Source organism: Gallus gallus, chromosome Z (genome assembly GCF_016699485.2).
Source record: "Gallus gallus isolate bGalGal1 chromosome Z, bGalGal1.mat.broiler.GRCg7b, whole genome shotgun sequence".
Classification (NCBI taxonomy): domain Eukaryota; kingdom Metazoa; phylum Chordata; class Aves; order Galliformes; family Phasianidae; genus Gallus; species Gallus gallus.
In genome coordinates this window covers 910,126-936,679 of record NC_052572.1, presented here as the reverse complement: position 1 = coordinate 936,679, position 26,554 = coordinate 910,126, and the positions used below count along the sequence as shown (strand labels likewise).

General features: G+C 40.9%; 2 protein-coding genes across 6 annotated transcripts in view; one reads left to right on the top strand and one right to left on the bottom strand.

The window, feature by feature from the left end:
• Positions 1–247: 247 nt before the first annotated feature.
• Positions 248–14,752, bottom strand: TXNL1 (thioredoxin like 1). 2 transcript variants are annotated; one of them, XM_040655975.2, is made up of 9 exons: positions 14,543–14,752; positions 12,992–13,088; positions 11,776–11,949; positions 9,824–9,946; positions 9,394–9,463; positions 8,591–8,763; positions 7,177–7,281; positions 3,067–3,114; positions 248–421 (listed from the first exon to the last, which is right to left on the bottom strand). In XM_040655975.2, exons 1-8 carry the CDS (start codon positions 14,638–14,640, stop codon positions 3,088–3,090), a joined length of 867 nt encoding a protein of 288 aa, XP_040511909.1. In that variant the 5' UTR covers positions 14,641–14,752; the 3' UTR covers positions 248–421; positions 3,067–3,087. The 2 variants fall into 2 exon arrangements, with proteins under 2 accessions (XP_040511909.1, XP_424463.1); XM_424463.8 differs by lacking the exon at positions 3,067–3,114.
• A 223-nt stretch (positions 14,753–14,975) lies between these two features.
• The window catches only part of WDR7 (WD repeat domain 7), a 115,785-nt gene continuing 104,206 nt past the window's right edge, over positions 14,976–26,554 (top strand). For 2 of the 4 annotated variants that reach the window (XM_040655974.2, XM_004948990.5), the window contains exons 1-3: positions 14,976–15,672; positions 24,313–24,484; positions 25,611–25,717. In XM_040655974.2, the coding sequence (XP_040511908.1) occupies positions 24,326–24,484; positions 25,611–25,717 (266 nt within the window). In that variant the 5' untranslated portion in view covers positions 14,976–15,672; positions 24,313–24,325. The remainder of the gene's footprint in view (positions 15,673–24,312; positions 24,485–25,610; positions 25,718–26,554) is intronic. The other 2 variants (XM_004948991.5, XM_040655973.2) reach the window with 2 other exon arrangements.

The following is a 26,554-nucleotide window of genomic DNA, read 5'->3' as shown; positions in this document are numbered from 1 at the left end:
GTTGGACTTCCAATGGCCGTGAAGAGCCGTCTGTGGCGGACTGCTGTGTGACGTCCCGCCCTCCCTGCACAAAGGAGGCTCCGCAGCACTGCTGTCTCTGCCACTGCAGCCCAGCTGGGCGGTTCGAGAGGAGCCGGGAAGAGTCACAGTTACCAGAATAACAAATTTAAACGTGGCAAAAGTAATGGATTTTATTTACAAATACACGTAATGGGGATTACAACAGAAACACTACCGAAACTCCATCTCAAAAACAATGATTTATTGGTAATGGCATTAAATGGAACAGACCGACAGTCTCTGGCTATGGTCAAGCAATTATCCAGGAGCTGTAGAGAGAAGTGAAGATCTCAGCTGGCTGCAGTAAGGCCTTCCAGTGTCTCGCACGTCCTTAGTGGCTCTCTCCTTTTTTGCCAACTACCTGATACAGGAAAAGACAGACAGAAACAATGAGTGGTGAACCTAACAAGTGGCACTGACCTTTTTTTTTTTAATTAGCACCAAAAACCAACAACCACAACATTTTCCAACTACATTAGTGCAGCTGAGCATGCACTGTTGCACGTGAAGAAGCTGTGAATCCCTCTGAGGTGCAAAGAGGGCCGCAAGACACAAGAAACTCTGATCTTCAGCATTAATAAAGGCAGCAAAGTACCAGTCTCACTTGAGAAGAGTTAGAGGACAGGAACTGCAACACAACATACCACATTTAGAAATGTTATACACCAGGCATTCGGCCTCAGAATGCTCTGTGAAATAACACAGCAGGAAGAGAACCACTGGGTGCTCCAATAATAACGTTTGTTCCTTTCCCTTGGTGACCCTACTGTGTAAGTGCCCGAGAACATCTACCTTACCGTGCAGCTCAAACCTGCAGAGAGATCTGGAAGTCATGGGACTTTCAGTGATTCTTGGTGAAAACATTATTTCTTGTGAAGACTACTCCTAATCTCCCATTCTGCAAATCCCACCAGCCATCTCAGCACTTCTCTTTTCAGAGAAGATTGCCACTGCCACCAGACTTTGGTGAGATTTGCCAGCCAAGAGCAAGGGAAACATCAGCACTCTATATTCTGCCATACAAGCTTACAGTTAGCATGGCTCATTAAGAAAGGGCACTGGGTCCTGTTCGTTACAGAAACTGGACACAAGCCTCAGACAGCAGGAAATGATGCAGTTTTAGTCATTTTTCTGAAAAGATTCATACTAATTCCAGTGCTATTCCAGAGTCTAAAATTAAATACCCATTTTAAAGTCAAAACAGAATAAAAAGAAAGTTTTAAAACTTTGGACTTGAAGCTGCAGGATACATTTGTCAAGACACCAATTCACAACTCATTTCCATCTAACCAAAGTAGCACTTGGAGCTACGACAAGGTTTTGTCTGAATTAGCATGAATAGAGGTTACAGAATCTACATTAATGGAATATAGGATTTCCAATTACTACTCAAAATAAAATTGAAAACTAAGGAGTAAAATCTCTCTCGTACTCTGATAGACTCCTATAGCCAGTACATTGAGTGTTAATTACCTCTGCAATTAAATGACAATATACCACACAAGATTCCCACAGGCATTAGTGACATACAGAACTGTAGGAGTATCACAAACTTGACCCACAGACAAAAAATGAAACCTCCACAGCCCTGAACTAGAGGATTCCCATCTCTGGAAGTATTTTTCCCAATTCTTCCCCTTTTCTTCCATTTCTTGGAGGGAGTGTTTCATTTTGTCTGTACAGTATCCAACTGCTTTTGGTGAGCTGAGTTATTACTGTCACAAAGTAATTGATAACTACTGATGAAAAGCACTTTAAAAGACCATTTTCATCTCCCTGGAACCCTTGACCAGAAGCCTTTCACCATGCTGTGACCTCAACTTAATGCTTAGCGTCAGGAAAACTCTACTTGTGAACATGAGAAAAGAAAAAAGAAAAATCAGAAATCCAGTCATTCACGTTAAGACTCAATTAATCAAGTTAAAAAAAATAAAATAGTTAAATCTAACAAGAAGCAGTATTTACTCTTTGTGTTTCCAAAGCAAACTGTGTTCATACACAGAAAAGCAAAAAACAAAAAACCACAAAAGAAAAAAAACCACCAAGAAAAAAGAGAAAACAGTTGAAAGATTAAAGATTAGCTGTTAGCAATTGTGTAACTTCAATGAAAAGTATTGCAATACCAGTCTGAAGTGGGAATTGACAACTCGCCCATGTGTATTATCTGCGAAAATTAATCACGTCGATATGGGTATTTTGTCATCACAGGTGAAAGAAACATTTTCTGAGCATCCCACTGTACTTTCCCAAGAAGAAAGGGTATATATAAACTCACACCAAACAATCATCATCATTCTTTTTCTCAGGAATGGATCAATTTTCCACCCGTTTACAGAAACAACTGCTGCCTAGCACACTCCAGGATATTGGTCACAACCTCCATTTTCCCTGTAGCAGAAGAACATTTTGAAGCAGGTCCAGCAACCGAACTCAGATGCTACTGCAGCATGATTAGGCTACCTCTGTACAAACACCACTCAGCTCCTCACTCTGCCTTCTCTGAGTAGTTTCCCTACAGCCAAGTGGGGAACAATAAAGAGAAATCAGCAGCCCAAGTGCTTATTGCAGAGCCACACCAAAGTCAGACAACAATCTTGACTAAGATTAAGAAAAAAAAATATCAAGTTTTCTTGTAGAACATTTCACAAACGGCATTTCAAACTGCTCTACAGAATTTAAGCTGAAAAATGAGTTATGGAAAAAAAAAAAGCTGTAGAAGTGCTAGATGGTGTGCTTTTAAAAATGTCAACTTTGGGATAAAGAGCACAGAGTTTGTAAAACTGTAAGAAAGAGAAGTGTTTAAGATAAGATTTGGATGGGGGAAAAAAAAAGGAACACAGATGAGTTGATGCATCAGAAGGTAGAGAAGGCTGTTCCTGATTGCAGAAGGTGCAGACAGGGGTCTTGCATCAGTGCTGAGATTGTGGAAAGGGTGAAAGAGATGCTAGATGAGCAGAGGAAGCAAGGGAAGGGAGTAGTGCCACACCACACCAATCTTATTATTACTTTTTAAAGTCTTCTGCATTTTTAGTTCTTTAGAAATGGGAAGTTACGCTGAAAAACAAACAAAGAAAGTGTTACAAGAAAAACAGCAGCAAAGTAGAGAGCAATAAGTTGTTCTGAAAACCCTTGATTCAGAAGGGGACCAAAAAATCCCCACCTGCCCACATCCCCAGCCTCTAAACTGAGCAGCGAAGTTAAACCAGACATAAACAAGAACTCTACTGGCATCAGGTTGCATGGTCTTCCACAAACAGGGAAATTTACCAATGTATCACCTGGTTAAGAGGGCTTATGACTAAGCTATCAGTCAAGAGTCAAAAACCCACAGAACTTCACGAATGTCACTCAGCATTAGTTGCTTGCCTCTCAGGATCTTGACTGAGAATTACCTATGGGCACTGGAAACAAATCTCAAGTATAAGCTCCTATATCTTATGGCTGGTCTGGTATAGGTCTGGGATTCTTTAATTCTGCCTTAAATCAGATCTCATGTAGACAACAAGCAGAAATAACTCAGTGTAATTTAAAAAGCCACACATTTACAGTAGGCTTTTCAAAAATTACTTCAGAATGTTAAATATGAATGGGAAGAAAATGTTAACCACAGTCTTTTGCTTCTGGGGGCCCTTTATTTAAGTAGGGCAAAGATCCTCAGCTGTCCCTCCATCGCTTCCACCTCTTACCTCACAGCTCCACAGTCAGCTTATACAACTTCTGTCCCTTGTGATTCCCTTTCCTGCAACTCCAAAGACTTCCTTCCTCCCCAGAGGATACAAATCAAATTGTGCAAGGAACAAGGTGCACACAATGCACTATAACAACTTTGAATGCAGCTTTCATATCCACCAATACCAACTACATGTGTGTAAAAACCAACTTAAGGCCAAGATCCCCAGTAAAGGACCTACTTAACTACATCTCTTTTAGCACTTAGAACTACTTTTCAGAGTGGATGAGTTGCATCGGGTAGCTAGTGTAAGCACTGCAAACTATGCCTCATTTAAATTCAGAAGTCTTATTGATCAGGAAGAGGTCACGCTTACAGCCCTGCTGGTGTTCCAGAGCAACATGAGCAAATCCAAATTTTCCCAGACTGAAGGACACAGTGGTCGCTGTCACAGATCTTAATAACCAATTGCTGAACAGGGAGCTGCTACAACCAACCCTGCGTTCACACCCCACTCCATCTAGGTATCAAAATACATTGGCCTGATCCTCAGTAGAAGTCATTGAAACCAGTGTTTTGCTCAGTGGTGGGTTTCTTTTTTTAAACTGAAAAAGAACATGTATAGAATCAACTGAGGAGCAATGAGTTGAACGATAAAAGCATGGCTGGACTCATGCTCATGTCTACTTTTACACTCTAATGCTTCTGTTTAGAAATAATTGATTTTACAGACACTTTAAAAAAACGTGGGGGGGGGGGGGAGGAAAAGCACTCCCCTCTCTTGTTAATTATGTTTCAGTACTACTTCTACAAAAGCTAGAAGAGAAATATGCATTGTGTGAATGGACTGAGCTAAGGCAGTGAGGCATCTGAAAGCAGTAAGGAATGGGGTGGGTCTTTTCATCTACTAAAGAAGATGAAAAGAAACATGAGGTTTCCCTGTTCATCTACAAGCCTAAGTATAATTAATGTCCAACGCTATATTAAGGTTCCATAGCTAACAGGACCACTGGAAGTGAGGAAATAGAAATTCAGATTCCCAAGAGCACTGCAACTCTGCCAGACTGCACATCCCATTTGCTATGATAACATATTCTAACATCCTAATGTTAAACTACACATTCCAGAAGTTACTGCTCCTAGTTTGTACAGAGTTGAGGAGTATTTCAACCAAGGGAGGATTACCAGCCTCAAGAGCTAGGAGTGTATGCTCTTCTGTGAGGTAATTCTGAGCAGTTCTTGACATTCGGACACTACCAGTGCAGTGCTAACCAGTGTTATTGTTTAAGAAAGATATAGGTCTTGTAGGCTGGTGCTTCCCTCCCTTTCCATTCCAATGGATGTCACAAATCACACTCCTCAATAGCACAAAGACATTCACATGTGAACTTTAGTGAAACTAGAACAGTAACTAGTGTGGTACTTAACAGGCTATATAGCAGCTTTCAGGCAACTGCAGTGCATCTAAAACCAACAAAAACTTTAAAATCTTCCTATTTACAGCAAACAGATGAGACTCATGCTATTTTTTAATATCTTCATGGGATTTGTGTGGCCAGAATGAGAGCCCAAGCTAGAAGGGGCCTTGAGAGATCATCAGTACCAGCCCTTTGTGGAAAAAGTGTGCCAGGATGAGACCACGTGAGGTGCCCTGTCCCATGGATTCCACCATGTCTCTGCAGAGCCTGTTCCAGCAATCAACTGATCTCACTGTTGAACCGTTTATCTCATGTTGAGATGTAAACTCTCTGAGTGGAGTTGCATCTGCTGCTGCTTGTCTTCTCTACATGGCTCCTAGTGCAGGAGGGTCTCTTTCTTTAATGACTACCCTTAAGTACTTAAATCTGAACTATACACAGAAATTAGGAAAGGTCTACCTTAACCGACAGTGACAGGAATAAGGTTGTTACAGCTTCAGACCAAGGTAGCATGTGAGCACTCCTTTAAATCTACTATTTCATTCCTGTGATTTAAAACATCGTAGGAAACGTCATGTGGCTCACCACTAGTCACAAATACTCATGATATCCCCCAAAAAACTATACACAGCTTAGCCAAAGGCACCTTTGATCAAAATTTTCAAAGGAAAAACATACCAGATTTAAAAGTGTGCCTGTTAGAAAATAAACTTTCAGAAAGCAGAATATTTACGGAGCGTACGGAGAAATGGAACTGAGACAGATCAAATACTGAAACTATCAATGTAACCGTGACACTTTCTTCCTCAAAATAACAGAGAAGTACTGCAGATTAATCATGTGATGCTAAATAGTAATGGCAGAACTCACTGCAGGGTACTGTCCTACTATCCTAAGTACTTGCAAAAAAAGCTGTACAAGACAAAAAAACACGTAAGCAGATTCAAAATGAATTAACCTATTTCTAGTTTTGAGTAGGACAGATGTGTTCCATTAGAAACTTCTAAAATTGGTATCCACTGAATTTAGCATATTAGAGCATCTTTTTCAATGGCTTCATATTTCAGTAAGTCAGCAAAACTTTGTCAAACTTCTATTCATTAACATCATTATTCCTTTTATTAAATCTTAAAAGTAGATGTTAGATCAAGTTTTAACATAATAAATTCTGAGTACATAACATGGCAACTGTTAGCATTTTTAGCCTTCTGAAGTTATAGGTGGCTTGTGTAATAAATTCTGTGGTCTTTCAATGTAAATAGTTGCAGGGACCATCCAGTTTGATAGCAGTGGTGTTACAGCTCTATTTGTCTTTGTAAAGAGGGTAAGTTTTAAAGCAGTTTATTTTTAATAGGTACTACATTTTGAAGAAAAGCTGTAAGTAGCTTTAGAAGTTTCAATACTTTCAAACCCATTTCACATTCTCAAAAAAAATAAGAATAAAAAAGAAGTGAGAATGCTTTATCCTTCAGCATTTGTTGGCCTAAAGTCATACCATAGCAAGTTGTTTGATTCTCTGTTTAGTGTTAAAAAAGCGTGTTTAATGCAGTATTTACCTTGTGATCAATGATTTTTTGGATCTCAAGTTTACGTAGTGTTGCCTACTGAATAAAATCCACAAAATCCTTCACCAAAACAGCTACCAAGCCAATCATAAGGAGCCTGTCTATTTCATACACAGACTTGCTTCCCTGCTTCCTGAGCACCAGCAGCATACAAGTTTTGAAATCAAGGTACAGACCTCACAGCTGTTAAGAAACAACACTGTCTAAAGTAACTTGAGCGTTACCCATGTTTTCAGTAGTTGATGTATACATTCTTACCTTTTTAAAAAAGACAAAGGAGCAGTTGATGGACAAAAACAAAGGCAAGACCAAAGAGACGTTAAGATAAAGCTGCATGTTTTGTTTTGGATGCCAAATCTACCTTAAGTTGCAAAATTACAACAACAACTGAGTGTATTTTAGTCAACTCATTTTTGGGTACATTTAAAACATTTGTAAGTGCTTTTAAGAAACAAAGACTCACTCGCTTGAAGTCATTCATATTTGTTGCTTGGACTGGAGTTCCAATAAACGTGAAGTATGTAATTCTTGTTGTCTCTTCATCCCCGTGATTAGACTGGACAAACAACTAAAAAAATCCGAAAACACAAGCACTAAGGTGTGCTGAATTTCTGAATTAATGCATAGAATGTTAGGCTCTCAAGATTCTTGAACTTACCAAATGAATACTTTTTCCAATTATAAAGGCCTCATTACACTTTGGACAAGCAATTGTCCTCTTATTTTAAATAATGATTACATAGAATGCTATCATTTTCCCAGTGGTTTACTTAAAAACTTACACAGCATGGAATTTCCCAACTTCCATTTCCAATTTGAGGATATATTCAGCAATCAAACAGGATATAAAATCACAGTTCACTGTTCATTTGAATCTTACTTGAAATAAAGTTCAATATGAACAGTCTTAAGGCCTTCATTGCTAAGTGTACCTTATTACTACAGTCTGCATAATTACACATTTTACAGCATAAACACTAGATCTGTAAATTTATTTTCATGATTGCTGCACTTACATGGCTTTGCAAAAACTTCTTTTACTTCATTATCTGTACTAAAGCCATGAGGTGGACAAAATGATTTTTTTTTTTAATTCTTAAATACAAAATCCAGGTTTAGCTGGAAAACTTCGGAAACGTTACTGTGAGGTTTGTAAGCACAGTGCAAACAAGCAGAACTTCTATTTGACTGCCCTATCACTTGTCTAGTATTTGCACATTGTCCTGTCAAAAGCTAACATGAGATTTGATTAAATAGTAAATATGAAACCTGTATTTAGCAGCACAGTTTTGTGGGACATTAGTCTACGTGATTGATCACCACTTCATTTGGGAGAGCATAAATTTGGTTGCAAAAACAAGTCTACAGAAATAAAGACTTGAAAGGCAAAAATAAATAACCACATTGTATTTAAGATAATCGCCAGTAGAACATCAGCAAAAAAAGAAAATAAGCAACTATTCTAAAATGCACTCTACAAACAACCACTCAGATATTTACTAGAAATTTTTGTTGGGTGAGACCTAGGAGGGGAGAGCCCTTTCTGCACCCTACCTGCACACCATTTCTTGCCTCCTGAACTCTCCAAAGGAAACAACATGCCTTTCAAGAAGGTATGATGGTAAAAATGCAGGCTGTGTTAAGTACTATGCTAGGTCCTGAAGAAGCGAAATGAACCGTTATCTCATATAATGGGTGAGAGATATGGCATGCACACTGCCCTGCTTCACCTAAAATTTCAGAAATCCTTTGAGCATGAACAAACAGTACGCCATCAGCTGTGAGCAACTAAAAACATCCGCAGAGAAATCAACATCACAGTGCTTTAGAAGCCTATGAAGTTTTCAGCCTGCACACATCATACAAGATTTACTTACAGTTACACTGTTAACATTCTGAAATTTAACGTAGCGAAGTTGGATAATGCCATCTTCTTTAATATCATCTGGTGTTAGTTCCAGGGCTTGAGTTGGTTCACTTCTTTCTGCTTCTTCAAAATCCATAGATCGAGGAAGGTTGATAAAGATTTTTATGTACTTTGGACCTTGTCCTGTGTTAAAATACAGAAGTAGGATTCAGAGGTATGTGTTTGTTTTTTTTTAAATGCTGCTCAAGAAGCTCTTGCTTATCTCATCATCTAAGCACCGTTCAAAAATTGCAGGGACTTAAGATGCTAGAAGTAAAGATCTGCCATCCCCATGCCACCACTCCAGACACTGAAAGATTTCTCAAGTTGAACTACTTGCCTAGGCTTCAGTGACAGAATTTGACATAACAAATTCAAAAGACATATAAAAATAATTGTTTTTCTGTGTCACGTGTGACATTTATGTACATTCTATTTAATTTTGTAATGTAAACCAAGTAAATTTAAAAATTAAGCTTTTTCTTCCAGTAGCTCTGACACTGAATTCTTGAATAGAGGTTCCCCTCACAGCACATCCAAACATAGTAAATATCTCTATTTGTGTCGTAACAGATAAAAGTGTACAATGACAGGATAACGATAATGTGAGATAATTTATGTTATTGATTTACACCAAATTTACCTTCTGTGAATCCCATAACAATTTCATTAGAAGAAACTAGGCACAACAGTATCATCTTTCAAAATTTAAACTAAATGTGGAGAAAGCGCAGGTTTCAAGGACACAATTAGAGATAGAGATACCTCACTCACCATTATCTGGCCCCTGAAGTTTCATAGAATAAAGCTTGACTGGTTGACTAAAAGCAACAGTAATAAGCAGCTGTGGAGGAAAGAGGAGAAATTTACTGTTCAGTACTGTTTTCTTCATTCTCAAAACAAATACAGTACAATAATTAAGTAGAAGACTAAACATAGAAATAAAATGTAGTGCTTACATTCTATATATTCCATACATGCACTATTCTCTCACTTTAAAGTATCAGTAAATTCTACTCTGCTTAGAATTTTTCTTCAGAAATGAGCAGAAAATTGGAAATGCTACAGTGAACTTTGTATGCCTATTTTACTTCATCCACCTACTGTCTCCCACTTTTTTTACACTACCACAGCAATATAATGCCAACTCATTAAAAAAATACTTGCAGACTTGTCACTGAAAATATCTTAATATCTAGTGTACCTGCTCATCACAATCCGATTCCAAGTACGTAGAATCTTTACGTAAACAATTATCAAATCCATGCTCATCACTTTCATTAAGACATTCACAGCCAGCTTTGTTGATAAATGGCATTAAGTCCATCTGAAAGGAAAAACGAGAGAATTGCTGACTGCACACATCTGCCACAAACTCACCCAACAGTAGAAGGAATAAACAAAATTCTCTGAACTCATTAAAAAAAAAAAACAAACAGAGAACACTGGAAACCTTGGGGATTTACATTAAAAAAAGCCTACAGGAACTTGCTGGATGGCAACTTAAAACACTCTTCTCACAGATATATATTTGGTCCCAAAGAATAATATACTACTCTTAAGAAAGTCCCATATACTAGCTTTAAAATTACTACATATTACAATTCAGGTTATAGTTTCACAATATAAACTAAATTCAAACATAGGCTGCTTAGAGAATACAGCTCACTTCCTGTATCTTACTTCCCATAACACTAAGAACTACGTTATTCCAAGTGAAACTACTTACTGCCTTTTACCTATCCCCACCCATACCATATAAAGGGAAGAGCAATGCATACAGTGGAATATTTAACAAGTAGTGGAACTGCAAGAAATTCAAGTGACCTATGCCTCTTAAGTTTACCTAAATGAGAAACATGCATCTGGATTTGCAACCTGCTCACATCTGTCTGATGGATATTGTCAGCTATGAATTTAAAATAGTTAACCTTCAAAAAAAAACTGGCGTTGGACTGCACGCGATTTGGACTTCTACAGGTGCTCAAAGTCAAGTTGAAGATGTTTGATTTTCTAACGAGAAGTGATGCACACTAAACTGTAACATGACTTAGTTACGTGGTAAATTATATTTCGCCTGACTGGGTTTATACTGCTGGCAAAACAACAGGCAATCTCATTTAAGAAGTAATACTACACCAAGGATTGCTTGGAGAACACCACCTCAGACAACAGCTCTAGGGAAGTGTTTTGTCACATTAGAGTTCTCACTTACATGTTCGTAAGTACAGCTATCAGATAGGCTTGTAATTTGAAGCACACAATTGCCTTGAGCCAAGAAGAAAACAAGCAGGACGTGGAAAATAATTTCCTGAGAGCAGCCAGTATTTAAGTGGATTGCTTTGCTCCGTTGAGATTTTAGCCAAAAAATTCAAATATCCCTACCAAGTTTTGATTTTTCTAGAATATATGTCTAGATCATGTGATAAGAAATCTATTCAAGAAAACTTGAAAAAATATTCTTGAAAACAAGAAAAAAATATTTTGAATTATTAGAAAATAGTTAAATTTTAGTTAAGTGATTTAGATGTAAAGTTTAAAAAACTATTTTGTCTGAGAACATATGACCCTCCATTTTCATGGCAAACAGCTATAGAGCTGAACTACTATGAAGGTTACTTCCTTCAAAGGATTTTTTCTTTAATAAATGAGAAAGAGCATTAAAGAAGTGACAAGCAAGAATTAAAAACAAACTCATAAAATACAAATCAGCCTACCACCACAAGAATAATAAAGAGGACTTCCTAAAGAACAACCAGAGCAACTTTTCAGCAGCTATGTCTAACTATGTCCTTTACCATGGAAGATCTTGCACTTCAAAAATGTTTTGGGAAGACATACTGTGACGCTCAAGAAGGGGAAAGAAACAGAACACAAAGCTGTAGATAAATCTTCACCATAAAATATGAAATTCATTATTTTAATCACTTATGACTATGTGCAGACATTTTTCTTAATATACTTTACAATTCTGTAATGTACATATTAAGTAAGCATGGTGAACTTTCGAATGTTGTCCCCTAAAGCCACGAGAGCTCGTAGGTTTCCCTACTGTAGCATTATTTGACCAGAATACGTTTGGAAAGGAGCAGAAAGTTTTAACAGGTTCAAGTGATGTAAATGTTAAAAAAAAGACTTAAGATAAAATATGCTTACATATCCTTTGGGAATATCTGTATCTTCATTATTTCCAGGATCATTCTCCAGGTGCTGCTTAATTTTTTCTTCTAACCCCACAGCATCCGCTCCTTGATACTGGTCAATCCGCACTTTGTTCCGAAAGAACAGAAATGTCGGCGTTGCTGATATATTATTGGTAGCAGCTGTTCCCTAAAATGCATAAATTGGTTACTAGTGTTACCTAGAAGACTGTTACCAACATCAGAAAAAAACATTGTTTCACATAGATGAGAACGTAGGCATTAACGTTAATCAAGCTACAGCAGCCCCAACATCTCAGTTTTTCTTGTGTTATAAGCACCTTCAAGTCAGACAACACCTCGAATTTCAATTCTTCAGATCCTCCTAATCTTTCATACATTTAGGCATTCTTTCAATGGATTTTGTGTTGCTTGTAGGTTTGTCAGTACATCACAAAAATCCTACCACTCATATGTTCCTGAACTTCATTTACCATGTTACAAGCATTCTTTACATCTGTGTTGCTTCCCTTTCCAAAGGGATTCATGCTCACCACAAAGGCTGCAACCTTCCACTGCAGAAGGTGGCTTCCGTTTCATTTCTACCTGTATTTTTAACACCCTGGTGTTTTTTTTTTTTCCCAAAACTTTCCATAATTTAGCGTTGTTTTAAACAGTGTTGCTACTTCTATACTCACCTCTCTTCATTACCACTTGCAGTAGTTCAAGAAGCTTTCTTTCAACACACCACTGTTGATTTTTGTTAACAACCCTTAAGTCAATCAACAGCTCACCTGCAACACTTGTCTGTTAAAAACAGTCACGTAGTACTTGAGAGGAATCTAGTCCCACTAATCATCAGTTTACTTTGCATTTTAGTCAATAATTGTGGCAGAGTTTGGAAAAACTTGCTCATCTTAATTCATACTGGTGCTGACTTCGTAACTGCGTTACATCAGTAGTACACAGAGCAGGAACTGCTAAACTGCCTGCACGTCGTTTTAATGATGGATATCAAAGTGTGAACTGCAAGAGTATTTTCCTAAATGTTTGGTGGCATCTCTGTGAACATAATACTTTTGGAGGATTTCTCAATGCAGTTTCCTGTTGATTGGGAAACACCTGAATGGACACTTATCATACTGTCTGATCAGCTTGCCTTCCAGTTTCTCAGTCACTACATTGTCTAATCTTCCTTTTGTAAAAGTGGAAATATGTTTTGGAATACTAACCTGGCACTGATGCACATCCACTTCCAAAAACGTTGCCTGAGGGTACTTGTTACTCAAAGCATTGAAAGCTGGAGCTATCCTTAAACAAGGGCCACATCTGTGAAAACAAAAAACAAAATAAAATTCAAGATATTATTTTTAAACTCCTGCCCCAAACTGAATCAGTATCTTCATTTTCTTACTATATCTTTGGTACACGCCAGGTGAGAACAGCCAATAATGTGAATTGCACGTTAATCGCTACATTGTACCACGTCATCACTACTGGGGTTGTTATATGTATTACAGCAGGCTAATCCAGCTGAGTCTTACTGTAATACATATAACAACCACAACTGCTTGTGGATCTGACCCAACCCCAATGACAGGCCCTGCAGCTGAAACAGAGAATCACAACCAGCACCATTATCAGTTGCCCTTATTAGCAAAAGTTAAAAAATGTCTACCAAAGTGAGGTCATTTAGTAAGGAAAGAAACTCCTAAAATCAGATGGAAAAAAAAATGAAACCAAGCCACCACTAGTTCAACAGCTCAAAGAATGATAGGAGGGAAAGGGAGAGCTCAAAAGAGACAGAAGCTGTCTCAACCCTAATGTTGGGTGAGCTTCTAAACATATAAAAAGGTTGTAGCCATTGTCCAGGTGAGCACATTGTCACCTGGCTGCTCTGGTGCTGGGACAGTGGGGTCAGGGGCCTGAACTCAGTGGGCAGTGAAGCCAAGCAGCTGGGATCCCTTTCTATGGAAGAATGCATTGACAAAGCCGTTGGAAAAGGGACATGGGCCTTGCCCTATGGCAGCAATGTCATGATGGAAAGATATTCCTGTCAGGATGAGTTGGTAAGTTACCCAGGCAAACGGGCCACCATGAAGAGAGGTAAGCAGTACCTGAGAGAATATGCTGTGCTGGTGTTAACATATACTATTAAATTGAATGATAACACCAATTCTTAAGATCCAGACATCGCTTTTTTTGCCTCGTTGACAATATTACAGTAAGAATCACCCAGACTTAAGAAGTGAGCGAGCAAAGACGACAGGTTAAACTGTAACAGTGTACTCTGAGTTAACTCTATGAAACTGAATACAAGAAGTTCAGTGCCACCTGTGGAAAACAGCTACATTAAAATCCCTACATAGGACGCGACATAGTGACAGTGTATTAAGCCCTTAGCAGGGGTCACAGAAGTGCTACTATTCACGGTAACAATATCAACATAACCTCGGCTAGGAACACGCCGCTTTGTTGACGGCCACGAAGCATAAAGATGCAGCTATCTCAACAAAGGGACATTCTTACAACTTGTGTGAAAAGGAGTGAAGCAGCAACCCATACAGAACTGCAGGGGATTCCTGCAGCAGCACACTGACATCTCTCCCATCTCTGGCAAAGGGCTCTGCCGATGCCAGCCTGCTGACAGACATTCAGCCTCCCCTTCCCATCCTCAGCCTGAGGAAGGACAGCCCCGCCGCCACCCCCCCCAGCACGGCCCCGGCCCCACACCGAGCCGGCGCTCCGGCGGGCCGGGCCCCGCGCCTCACGGCGCCACTCACCCCCGCATCGTGAACTTCACCACGGCCAGGCGGGAGCCGGCCGCGCTCAGCTCGGGCTGGAACTCGGTGTCGTTAGCGATCAGCTTCACGCCCACCATCCTCGCCGGACGGGGGGAGGCAGAAGGTGCCACAGCGGCGGCGCCGGCCTCTATCTGCAGCGTCACGGCGGGAAGGGGGCGGCCGGCATGCACCGCGCGGCGAGTCGCGCTCAACGCATGCGCACTCTACCACACCTCTCTCTATAGCGCTTCCGGCCGCGCGGCGCCGCGCCTCTTAACTCGAGGGTGGGCGGGAGGCGAGAGCGGCCATCTTGAAAAGTGGCACGCCTGAGGGGTGGCGGCCATCTTTATAAGGGGCACGTGTGAGGGGAGGCGGCCATCTTTGTAAAGGGCACGTGTGAGGGGAGGCGGCCATCTTTGTAAGGGGCACGCCTGAGGTGAAGCCCGGCCCGCTGCGGCCCCGAGGACGAGGCGGCTGCGGCCTTTGCCGTGCAGCTTAGCGCCCGCAGGACGCCGGCGGCGTTGATATGATATAACACGATTAAGGTACGTTTGCTGTTTCGGTTTTTGTCTGTTGCCTCTGATCCCGCCGCTGGGTACCGCAGAGGTGCCCGCAGTTCTGCTCTCCTGTCAGGAGAGGTCCGTCCGATTGATGCGCTCACTGATGAGACGCAACCGTCTCCCTGATGGTTAAATAGCGAAGCGCAGCGGTTCTGTCAGCGTGCCTTAAAACAGCCGAATGTTTTCTGTAACTCAGTCACCGCGAGTTTAAACCAATCTCTCTGAGCGCGGCGGCAAGAAAAATATTTACGCTGTGGTGTAACGTGTAACGAAGGAGACGGGGAAGGAAATAAAGGGGAGTTGGTGAAGGTTATGAAGTAGACTTCAAGGTCTTACAGAAGCTTCAGGCCGAACGCAGCACTTTCCGCGCCCGCCGCAGCCCTCCGCCCGCGCGGCGCTGTCACACTCCGCCGCCCGTCTCCACGGCGACGCTGCTGCCTCTGCGTGCCGTCAGGCGCGGCGGCCGGGGGGGCGGCTTTGCGACACTGGGCGCTGTGGCAGCCGGCCTCGTCAGCTGCTCGAGGGAGAGCTGCGCCCGGGGGCTCCTCTGCAGAGCCGCGGCGAGGTCAGGTGAGCGCTCGCGGGTCGGCGGTCTCCTCTCGGCCGCGGCGCGCCGTCCCTCAGCCCCGCGGGCCGCCATGTTGTACGGGGGTGGCCCCGCGCCCCGCCGGTCCCCGCGGATCGTTCTCGTGGTGGACGCGGTGCGGGCGGGGCCCCGCCGCGGCGTGGCGGTGTGTGGAGGGGCGGTAAGAGAGAGGGGGGGCGGGGGCGGCTGCAGCCTCGGTGCTACATTCGCGGCTCGTCATGGCCTCCTGGGGCTGTTTCCCTTTTCTTGTGCCGGCCCCGATGCCACTGGTGAATAGGGGTACAGGTTGGAGTTCGCTTTGCACCTCCTGCGGGTAACTGTGCTGAATGTGGTCGTGACAGCTTGAACCTGGAGAAACCCGTGTGGGTTCCCTGCCTCACCAAGTGAGGTGCCCGGGCAGCCTGCTTCAGAGGCATCTCCCAGCTCTGCTGCAAGAACTGGATGGAGCCATGGAGTCATTAAGGCTGAAAAAGCTTTCTGACACCACCAACAGCACCCAGCAGCCCCATCCCTGCTGACCATGTCCACCTGTTTTTATCACTTCCTTTTTCTGGTTTTGCATTCATCTGTATACCCACGAGGTGGGTTTCTGTGGGGTAGCCCAGGTTACCTTCCTGCTGTTAAGTGCTTTTAGATCAGTGTTCTGCAGTTCTGTGCTTGGCTGCAGAAAGCCGTAACCTGTTACTGGAATGCCACTATTATTGGCACCTTGTAAAGATTAGGAAGCAGTTTGTGTCTGAACTAATTGGATTTTTAGTGTCTGTTTTGGAAGGCAGGTTTGTTGTCTTTATTTTTGATTTTGATTGTGTTGGGAAGGTTTGAGGCCATGTTTACCATACTTATGTGTTACAGTAACACATGGTAGCCAAATCAAATGCTGTGTAAACAAATATCAGAGGAGAGCTTTGTCATAGGGCCTGAAATACAGCAGTGCTGTGTGATGTCCACTGCGGATGAATGGGTGAGAAGAAATAGAGAAGGCATGAGGGATAGAGGTTCTGCCTGTACACGGCTGTGGGGGAGCTCAGCAGATTACAAGGGGGATGAAGGAAGTCCAGGTGCCTGTACCTTTTTAATCCTTGATCAACGTAATAGCTTGAAGCAAGCAGAGGTGTTCCCTCCTGCAGATATGCTTAATTCTGTTGTAATGAGTGGGTTTACTGAGGTCAGTGTGAATATTCAGGTCAGTAAAATGAAATGTGCTGTGTTTACTTTGAGCAGTCCTTGTGCCTCATGGCTGTGTTGGGATGCATTGGTTCTCCTTGATAGCTACTTACTTTCTTTTTTTTTTTTGGTCTGGAAATGGGTATGGTTAATTACCAAGACAAATGCACTTGGCAGTTCAACTCACCATCTTCTGTCCGGCTTTGCATGCATGTTTGTGCATGTCCATGTGCATGGTAATGACACATTTGCCTGGCTTTTTGCTAGGCTGGTTGCCTGACATTGCTGCCACCATGACAAATTTGTTTCATGTGGCATTGGTTGCATTCTTCACCTATTTATTCATAACACTCTCTCGGTGAAAAATGGCATTTTTACTTTCTTAATGAAGACTTTTAGCTCAGTGTTGGAATAATATTTTTTTTCATTTGCAAAGCAGAAAGTTGAGCTTGGAGAGTTTAAATGTACAGTTATTGCTCTCTGAGTTTTGTGTTCAGTGCTTATCTGATGCGAGCTGAAACGATAACATTAGATGTATTGGAGTTAAAGAACTGAGCATGTAGATCCTTTTTCAGTGTTTTGTATCATGCAAATATCACCCGAAATGTCTTCTAGTAGAAAAAACCTACAAAAATACCCATTCAAACCCCAAGCAGACAAACATGGATTTATTTGCTGAAGAAGTATTAGCTTTTTAGAAGTGTCTCCTACTTTTCAGACAGCATGGATTTACAGAGAGGAGATTGTCTCCCACGCTGAGACCAATGGGTGAGGAGAAGCAAGCAGCATTTGGCACAGCTCCCATAGCATCCTCATGGACAAGCTGCTGCTGTGTGCTCAGGATAAGTGCATTGAGAACTGGTGGAACACACAAGCTCTGAGGGTTGTGATGGGCAGCATGACATTCTGCTGTAGGACAAGTCATAGGGTTGCACCCCAGGGGCTGGTACTGAATCCTCTGGTGTTTAATGTCATCAGCAGTGGTACAGATGATGGACAGAGCACGTCTGCAGGTGGTACAAAATGGGGAGGGAGGTTCACAGAGCTGTGCTGCCTCAACTTGGAGAGATGAGCCAAGAGGAGCCTTGTGAATTCAGCAGAGGGAAATACCAGGTCCCACACCTGGAAAGCAATTCGTCTGAACATGAGGGAAGTTTCTTCGTTGGTAGGATGGCAGTTGAGCTGCTTGGGTAGGTTGTACATATGTAGGAGTGGACATGATCCTGGGCAGCTGTACCTGGCCCAGTTCTTGTTCAAGTTCATTGTGATCTCCTGCAGTGCCTTCTGCTCCACCTGCTCTATGGTTTTGTTAGATCAGTGACAGGCTTAGAAGGCAGAAATACTTGGCATTTGATTCCTTTATGATGAGTTGAAATGAATTTCAGAAGCCTCCAACAATTCCTAATGGACCTTCAGAAACAAGCAGAATGTTATTAACAGAGTGAACATTGCTGACCATTTGTGTTTAGTAACAGAATTGTTTGTTCACCATCTGTACGAAGAGAGGTGTGAATATCTAAATGTGTGGGTTCTGACAGTTGAACATTTGTGCAACTCTGGATACAGTATTTCATTTTCTTCTCCCCGCTGTGTTAATCCTCTTTTTTTCCCAGCCCCAAGTATTAAATGGAACAAGCTATTAGTAATAAAATTATAATCATCAGATTCGTTACAATACATTGGGTAATTCAAATGGAAGCCATGATGGAACAGAAAGGAGCCTCTGCCATGGATATGTGATTACCTGCATGTGAGTGGCTTTAGGAGGGGTATTACAATGCTTAACTCATGACTTCTGGAGTGAAAGATTTGATTCTGTATGTGTGAAAAATATTAGGTATAAAAATTCATGTGAAAATATGCAATCCTTTTAGAAGGCTTCTCCTGATGTCATGGATGGCAACCCTCTCTGTGCTTTCTGGTGACAAATCTGAGAAATAATTTAAATTCTACTGAAAATGCAGAAAGAATGCATTAACGTGTGGTAAATACTGGTAGGGAAAGGAATGGTTTATTCTTAACGTTTCTGAATCGCTTTGTTCGAGCATAAGTTACATTGATTTAGAAGCAGATGTTCATTTGGCAGGCTTCAGTGGTTCATTTTGGAGCTGTTATAGACTGAGAGTGTGCATGATAAAGAAATAGTCATTTCATAGATATTTTTTTTTGACAGATTCTTTTAGCACCCACGTGTATCCTAAGATGCACTGGGGACAGAACTGGTACCAGCTGGACGGCTAGGGAACTGGTTTTGTTGTCCCAACACAAGGCAGAGGTGAAAGCCTCTCACCAGCTGCTGGGCTTCCTACCAGCACTCAGTTTGGTTTGGGTGCTTTATTTGGTCCTAGAAACTGTTATCACAGAGCTGTCTCAGGGTAAAGGACTTAGCTCTTGATTCTGAGGAGGTTGAGTGATATCTCTGGGCTGCATCTCATGGCTGAAAGGTGTGGGAGAGCTTGAGGCACCTGCAAGTAAAGTGATGGTGCAGAAACAGTTTGCGTACAAGTGGAGGAAGGTTTGTGGCTCATGTTTTTTGAAAACACTGGGGTTATTTCTCAAGTATAAATTGTGGCAGAAGGTAATTTACAGGAGAAGAGTTTTACATTCTGCTGTGGTTTGTATATAGAAAGTTCTTATTTAGGTGATACTCTCATTTGCTGCCTATTAGGATTACTTATATGACTGATGAGGCAGAGGACCTCAAAAGTCCTGCAAATTACATGGCTCTATCTTTAATTTATTGCAGCAACTATTATTATAAAGCTCTGTGATCATACATCTGACCTTTATTTTCGCTCCCATGGTCCTTGTAGGTCACTTCCCTGATTTTGTTGAGCAGTGTTCTGCTGTAACTATTAAAATCTTTTCTGTGCCTGCTTTGCCTCTTCTTACACAGGCTTGCATATGGAGGCAGCATTTTGTTTTCTGCTTGCAATTTTGTTCCCTAGCTTAGCTGTGGACACTTTACCAGTGTTCTACATGTGAAAGAAGCGCTCCTTGGTGTAGGACTATGGTTTGAAGGTGTTAAGTGAATCTTTGATTCAGTATTTAAGCAATATGTTGTACTTCAGAAATCGGTTTAATAGCTTTGCTCAAGTAGGGATTCTTTCCCCAGTTATGGAATTTGCCTGAATACCAGCCTTATTAGTGCTGCTGAGAGTCACTGACTATTCCACCAAGTTAGTACATTATTTTCTGTTTTTTTCATTACTCATGCAAGGGCATCATAGTAGTGATATTCTCTCGAGACCTTTTATTAAAAAATTACAGATTAATTATTTATCTTTTTGGGGTTTTTCGGGGTGGGGGAGGGGAAATCTAAAGCATCATTTTCACTTTACGAACAAAGAACACAATTGAAGACGCTGAAGAAGAAGGGCTTGTGACTCCAAAGGCATGAGATGAAATAACTTCCAAAGTCAGGGTATGAGAAAGCGTTCTGAGATCCACATTACAGCTCTCTCTGCAGGAAAAAGCAAATGAAAAATATCAGATCTGGGGAGGATTAGAGAAAACTGGAGAACCTCCTTTTGGTCAAGTCTTTTCGGTCAGGTCTGTGTTTTCCAATGGTTCTGCATCTGTGTATTCATTGTGACTTTGAGAGGGGTAGTTTGAAAGTGAAGCAAAGTAGGACCCTACAGATGGCTTTCTATACACACAAAGTAGCACAAAGTCATTCTTTATTTTTGTGTGCATTTGGAGAAGGGCACCAAGGTGCTTATGGAAGGGGTATGGAAAGCCCCAGCCACCTCTGTGATGACAGGACTTTTAAGGAGGAAGAACGCAGTTTGATGTCTGCAGTTCATTTTCCAGTTAAAATTTCCAGTTCCTTTTTCTGCAAAAATTTTAGAGAGGTACAGCTAAGTAGAGCAAAGGGTTTCATTTGCAGTGGTTCACTGTGTGCATTTTGACCATTTGTCAATAGGTACTGTGTTTATTTGCTACTGGAGTTTGTCATCATTGATGTAAAAAAAAAAAAAATTCTATATTGATTGTTTCCAGACATTAAGTGACTTTTGGTTTTTACTGGGAATGTATTTGGTGCTCAGTGTCAGTAGAGAACTGTTGTTCTTTGTAGTCTGAATTCGGCGCTGGTTGAGATGAGTTTGTGGTACTTCCTGAAAATGAAGTTTTTAATGAAGGCTTTGCGTTGCCATAATAAAAAACTGGAAGGCAAGAGGTAGCTTTTCTTTTTGCTCTCTCTCCACCAGGGGTTGGTATTAGAAGTTCTAAGAACTGTTTCTCTCTTCTGTATAAACGTTTTGAAATGTGAATATTTGTAAGCCTTTACAAATGATTTTGCTGTTAATGTTTGCAGTGCTTTCTCACTTCAGTCTGCATGGAAGGTACAAGATATATTAGATTGCTTAAGTGTGACAATACTTGTGACTGCTGTAATATCCTTGTGAAAATTCAGTATTTTAAGTACATATTTATAGCACTGTTGATTTATTTTTTATTTAATTTTTTTTTTTTAGTAGAAATAGGTAAAGCATCAAGCTTACTGCAGAATTTGATGAAACAATTATATACCCTGGTAGGGGAGCTCCTTTATTATCCCAAGATGCAGTTGTTCTCATTGCTGAGACAATCAGAGAGATGACTTATGGAAATACTCTGACGCATTCCCTGAAGTAGGAGCAATAGGAGGTGAAAAACATGGGAAGAGGCTTTATGTTACTTATCAGCATTTTTATTCCTGGATTTTTCAGCTCTAAAATGATTGATGGACTGTTTTATTATCGATTGAAAGTTGTTTTGTAGGTTAAACTGAAGGTCAAATATCACTTATTGATATTAAAAAAAAAAAAAAAAGAAAGAAAAAAAGTAAAAAAAAAAAAAAAAAAAAAGATCAAAAAAACCAAACACCAACAAAGCAAAGAAACACCTCGGTGGAAGTGTGTGCCAACAAGTTGCATTAGGGATACTGCAGCACAGTGTGGCTCCTTGCTGTGAAGGGCAGCTGTACAGACAGAATGCTATGGGACTGACTTTGGCACTTCTGTATTTCCAGCCTACAGCTGCTGAGCCCCAGTAGTTGGGTGAAGCAAACTTGGTGCAGAATGTTGTACCTTCATTGCGATTTAAATGCTTCATATTAACAGAAACTGATGTTTCAGCTCATCTTTCCCAGCGTGTCATCTGTTTTATTTCATTACAAAATGTGCTAAAAGTTAACTTTGTATTTCTGTGATTGCATCTTTGTAATGCATCTGGACAATCTTCATTTTAGGATCTCATTCAATTCTTTTTATCATTTCTTTGTAAATTGAGTATTTCTAGGCCAGAGGTTTTGCAATTCCTCAGCTGACAGGTATGCTGCCTTTATTAAGGTCGCTGCATCCTTTATGCCTTCTGAAAAATATTTTACAGTTCTGTGTTCTGATCATCCAGACAGGGAACAATTGATCCAGCATTGCGTAACAGCACTGCATTTACAGCCATGTGTTACAAACACTCATCTCAGAGTAGTGTGTCAGAACGGAGTGTGTGCTTGATTGTTGGTCTGTATTCATATTCGTTTATTAAGTAATACTTTAATAACTGCGGTTCTATTGGGTGCAAGAAAAGATTGGGCATAAAATGATACTTTGCAGTGCATGCTATTGTTGTTTTCATCATCTGAATTTACTGAAAAACCATCCCGCATCCCAAACTTCTCAGAAGTGTGAGGCTGGGTGCATTTGGCTTGCCTGGTGGCCTCTGTTCCAAAACTCAGGCCTGTTTTTAGTTGTCACTGCAGTCTGTAACACCAACCTGTATTATTCAACTGTTTGCTGCTTCCCTTCCCCCCCTTTTCCACATACATGACTGTGCTCCATTCCTGCTGCCACTGGAAGTGTTTGCACTAGAAATGGAGGCAGTGCTTGTCCAAATTACTCTGAAACTGTGTGCTTGAAGAGATTTCAGTGTAATGTTTATACAGATGAGAGATAGCATTAATTTGTTTTGAGCTCCCTGTAGCATGGCAGAAATATGCTCTTGAAATAGGAGGTAAATAAGTGCTATCTGCTTCAAAAAGAAGTTGCCATTGGGAATGTCCACATTCAAGGCACTTTGTAATCATTCAGAATTGCTTTCTCCGTATCCTAAACTGCTGTAGAAAGACTTGTATGTCTGTGAGCAAACACCAGTATTACAAGATCATGCCAGTGGAATGAATGCATGGATATCAGTATAAAGACAGGTGAGCATGTGTTTAAGGTATTTCTTCAGTGAATTCTTTTGCCTTATTTACATTTTTCTAAATGGGAAATTCTGCTGTGATTTAAACTGTGCAAAGTTCTGAACAGAAACCTCTGCTAGGAAACACCAGGAGTGTTTCCTTCATTCATTAGCCCACTGCTTTCCCCATTCATTTCTCAGTAACTTCCTGTAGCTCAAAGTTCTTCTGCAGGGTAGTTGAGCAACTGCTGTGGCACTGTATGAATCCTGGGTAAGAGATGAAGGGAATGTTGGTTGTATCTGACATAAGTGTTCTGCGTGCTGGCTATCTGCTCAGTTTTTTTAGTTGATTCTTAGCAAGTACTGTTAAGTGGAGGAGTTCGTATGTCTGAACATTGAAGTGTTTGGTAAACTCAGGGTATTGCTAACAAAAACAGGCTTGGTTTGGTGTTGAAATCTCCAGCTGATCTCAGAACTGGTTTTTATTGGCCTTGCTGTTGCTCCGGTCCACAGGTCCTGTGCTGCAGCTTCCCCCAGCTCACATTTCCCCTTCCTACTCCCTACCCAGAGGCTGGACTGCAGCTCTGGGCATCTGTGGGGACAGCTGCCATGAAACCACAGACAATGAACGGGATGGATCCAGGAAATCTGCATCTGTGCAGAAAAAAATTAAAAATGCAATTTTTATTTCATAACAGCTGCAGCAAGGGATAACAGAAGTAGATCAGTTCCTTCTCTTTCAGTCTCAGACTTTCAATCAGTTCTTCTTTAGGATCCAGCTTCTGAGGCAGTAGTGGAAGAATGAGAAGTGCATTGCCCTTGCTGTATTTCCTTTTTCCAGCTTTCGTTAGTTATAAACGTTGGTAATTCTAGGAGTGACTCTTGTCCCACAACTGTGTCACTTGTTGCGCGTTCCAGTTCCTTTTCCCTCATTGTCTGCCCGCTCTTAAGGAGCTTTTCTCAAAGATTTCTCTCCATGGAAGGCTATAGAAGTACACCTTTAGCCACCAGTGCTGCAGATGAGGGCTTAGACACCAGAGACTGAAAGATTCAGAACTGTGTAAATATGTTATTTGGTCCATTTGTGAAGATGAAAATCTTCCTCAGTGAGTGAAGAGATGACTGTATACTGTATTTTAATTGAGGAGTGGTGTATTGTAGTGACTGTTTCTTTTGGACAAAATATTCATAAAGTCACTTCAGACTCATCTTTTGTTGTCTTGTGAGATAGGAGGGTGTCAGCTGAAGAGTTGGCATATCCACTGAGACCTAATATATATTGCTGAAATTGACAGGTGTGAAAGCAGGATGGCTGGGAACAGCCTTGTGTTGCCCATTGTCCTGTGGGGCCAGAGGGCTCCCACCCACTGCATATCAACACTGCTGCTCATGGATGACACGTCGATGATCATCACTGGCTGCCACGATGGCCAGATATGTCTCTGGGACATTGCTCCAGATTTAGAGGTAAGATGACGTATGTGTATGTGTAACTTTTGATACCAAAGTGATTTTATTGTTCAGTATTGCAGCATCCCCTCTGGTCATTCTGAACTCATTCATGTGTCCTTTCTTCATCACTTCACATGATGGGACTTGGATGTCATGCTACTGACTTCTGGTAGCAAATATTTCATAATAGAAAGAGAAGTGTTTGCTCTTGAATTCTGTTACTGCTTCTTCAGTAATTTCTTTTAAATAATTATTTCCTCTTTTTCTGAAGTTGTTCTAAGCTGTTTTCAAGTAGAACTGCTTGGAGGATTGTATCTGGAGAGGTTTTTAAGGTTATTATTTTATTAATCTGCTGAATTCCATGAAAACAGGAAGAGGAAAAAAGCCTAGTAGCAAAGATAAAGATTGACTAATCATTATAAATATAGCTTTTACATTACACATTAGTGGCTGCCCTGGAGTTGAAATCTGCAAGTGTCTATTGTGAATTTAATCTTGTAATTTGCACTGGTTCAAGGAGCCATAATATCCTGGAACGTAGTAGAGAAATAATCCTTTTTTTTGTAAAGGGCAGCATGGTTCAGGATGGAGTTATACGGAATACCTAAAATTCTCAATATCTGAGTTATCACCATAAATTGTTTACTTAGTATGTTTAAAAAATAAAGAAGGAGGGGTCAGGGACTAGTAGAAAATTACTATTACCTTCTAGAAAGGACAAATAAATGTCACTTTTTTTTAAATCAGTGAATGCAACGTATATAAATTTATAAATAAATGTATAGGTTGTGAAGTGTACTTGACTGGAGGAATCTTGCTGCAGCATAACAATTTTTTTGAGTTGGGTCAAATTCAATCTATGATTTAAAATTACTGTTAGCATGATTTTTACGCGAAGTAAATTTTTACACAAATTTGTATTATGTTATTGAGTAGAAATGCTTTTTTTTTCCTGTGCAACATAGCACATCCTGTGCAAATGCTTTCAAAATTATACATCCATAACTGTGCTAATAAAATGTGTATGTATATGTGTAACCACATGTTTATATGACATACAAAACAGAAATCTGGAATATGCATATCCTATTTAAGTGACACTGTGTTATTTTTCTCTCACATTTTGTTTTCCTGATTCCAGATTAACCCCAGAGCTCTGCTGTTTGGTCATACAGCCTCAATCACTTGTTTATCAAAGGCCTCTGCTTCCAGTGAGAAGCAGTACATAGTGAGTGCGTCAGAGAGTGGGTGAGTTCTCTGAGCATTTATTAATATGCAGATCTGTTAAATAATGGAAGTTGCAAGTAGGGGAGAGATCAGGTTGCTTGCACCTATGTCTTCTCATTCCAATATCTTCATCCACAGTGCTTTTTACTTAGTTCTCTGTCTATAGATATTCCAAATGATGGGACTTCTCCACTGCAGGTACTGAGTGTGGTCATAATTTGGGATTCATGGCATGACTGAGTACTAAGGGATGGGGATGAGAGCCTGAGCATAACAATGGCTTTGGAGATAAGGGGAGATCTGCTGACACAGCTCCCTGCTTTCCCTCAGAGCTGTTCAAGGCCAGATAGCTACTTATCAGAGCTGGCCCCAAGCCCGGGCAGCTGAACCCTGTGTGGAGAGGGTGCAGTCACTGTGCCCTTGTATTCACTGTCCTATCCTGGCTGACTATGGGATAGTACATCCTAGATGTCAGCAAGAGGGCCATATTTTGTTACTCTGACAGAGTGACTGCGGAAGGCCAGAGGTTTCAGGGAGTTGGAGTAACTGCTCTTGTCAGCAGGAGTCTAGAACAGCTTTCTAAGAAGAGAGATGAGTATTTCAGTCACAACGAATGGCCTTGGTTTGTGGACTTGCAGTGAGTAAGATGGGGTTATCCTTCACCTCTGTTTCTTACTTTCTGCCTGTATAAGTGCAGTCGGAGAAGTATAGGTCAGTTATATATCCAAACAAATGAAATAATTTCTTTTTGTCTGAGAAAACCAGGGAATGTTTAAACAATCTTTTAACCTGGACATTGTGAATACAGTGTCATAACTTAGAATTTCCACCTTGTAGTGATTTCATTACTAAGTAGTC

Excerpts from the sequence above, each read along its gene's own strand:
- TXNL1 (XM_424463.8), bottom strand. The coding sequence starts at position 14,640 with ATGGTGGGCGTGAAGCTGATCGCTAACGACACCGAGTTCCAGCCCGAG. Across the intron at positions 9,464-9,823 it reads AATCGGATTGTGATGAGCAG|CTGCTTATTACTGTTGCTTT; the intron begins GTACACTAGATA and ends TTTCCTCCACAG. Across the intron at positions 8,764-9,393 it reads ACTTCAGGGGCCAGATAATG|GACAAGGTCCAAAGTACATA; the intron begins GTGAGTGAGGTA and ends ATTTTAACACAG.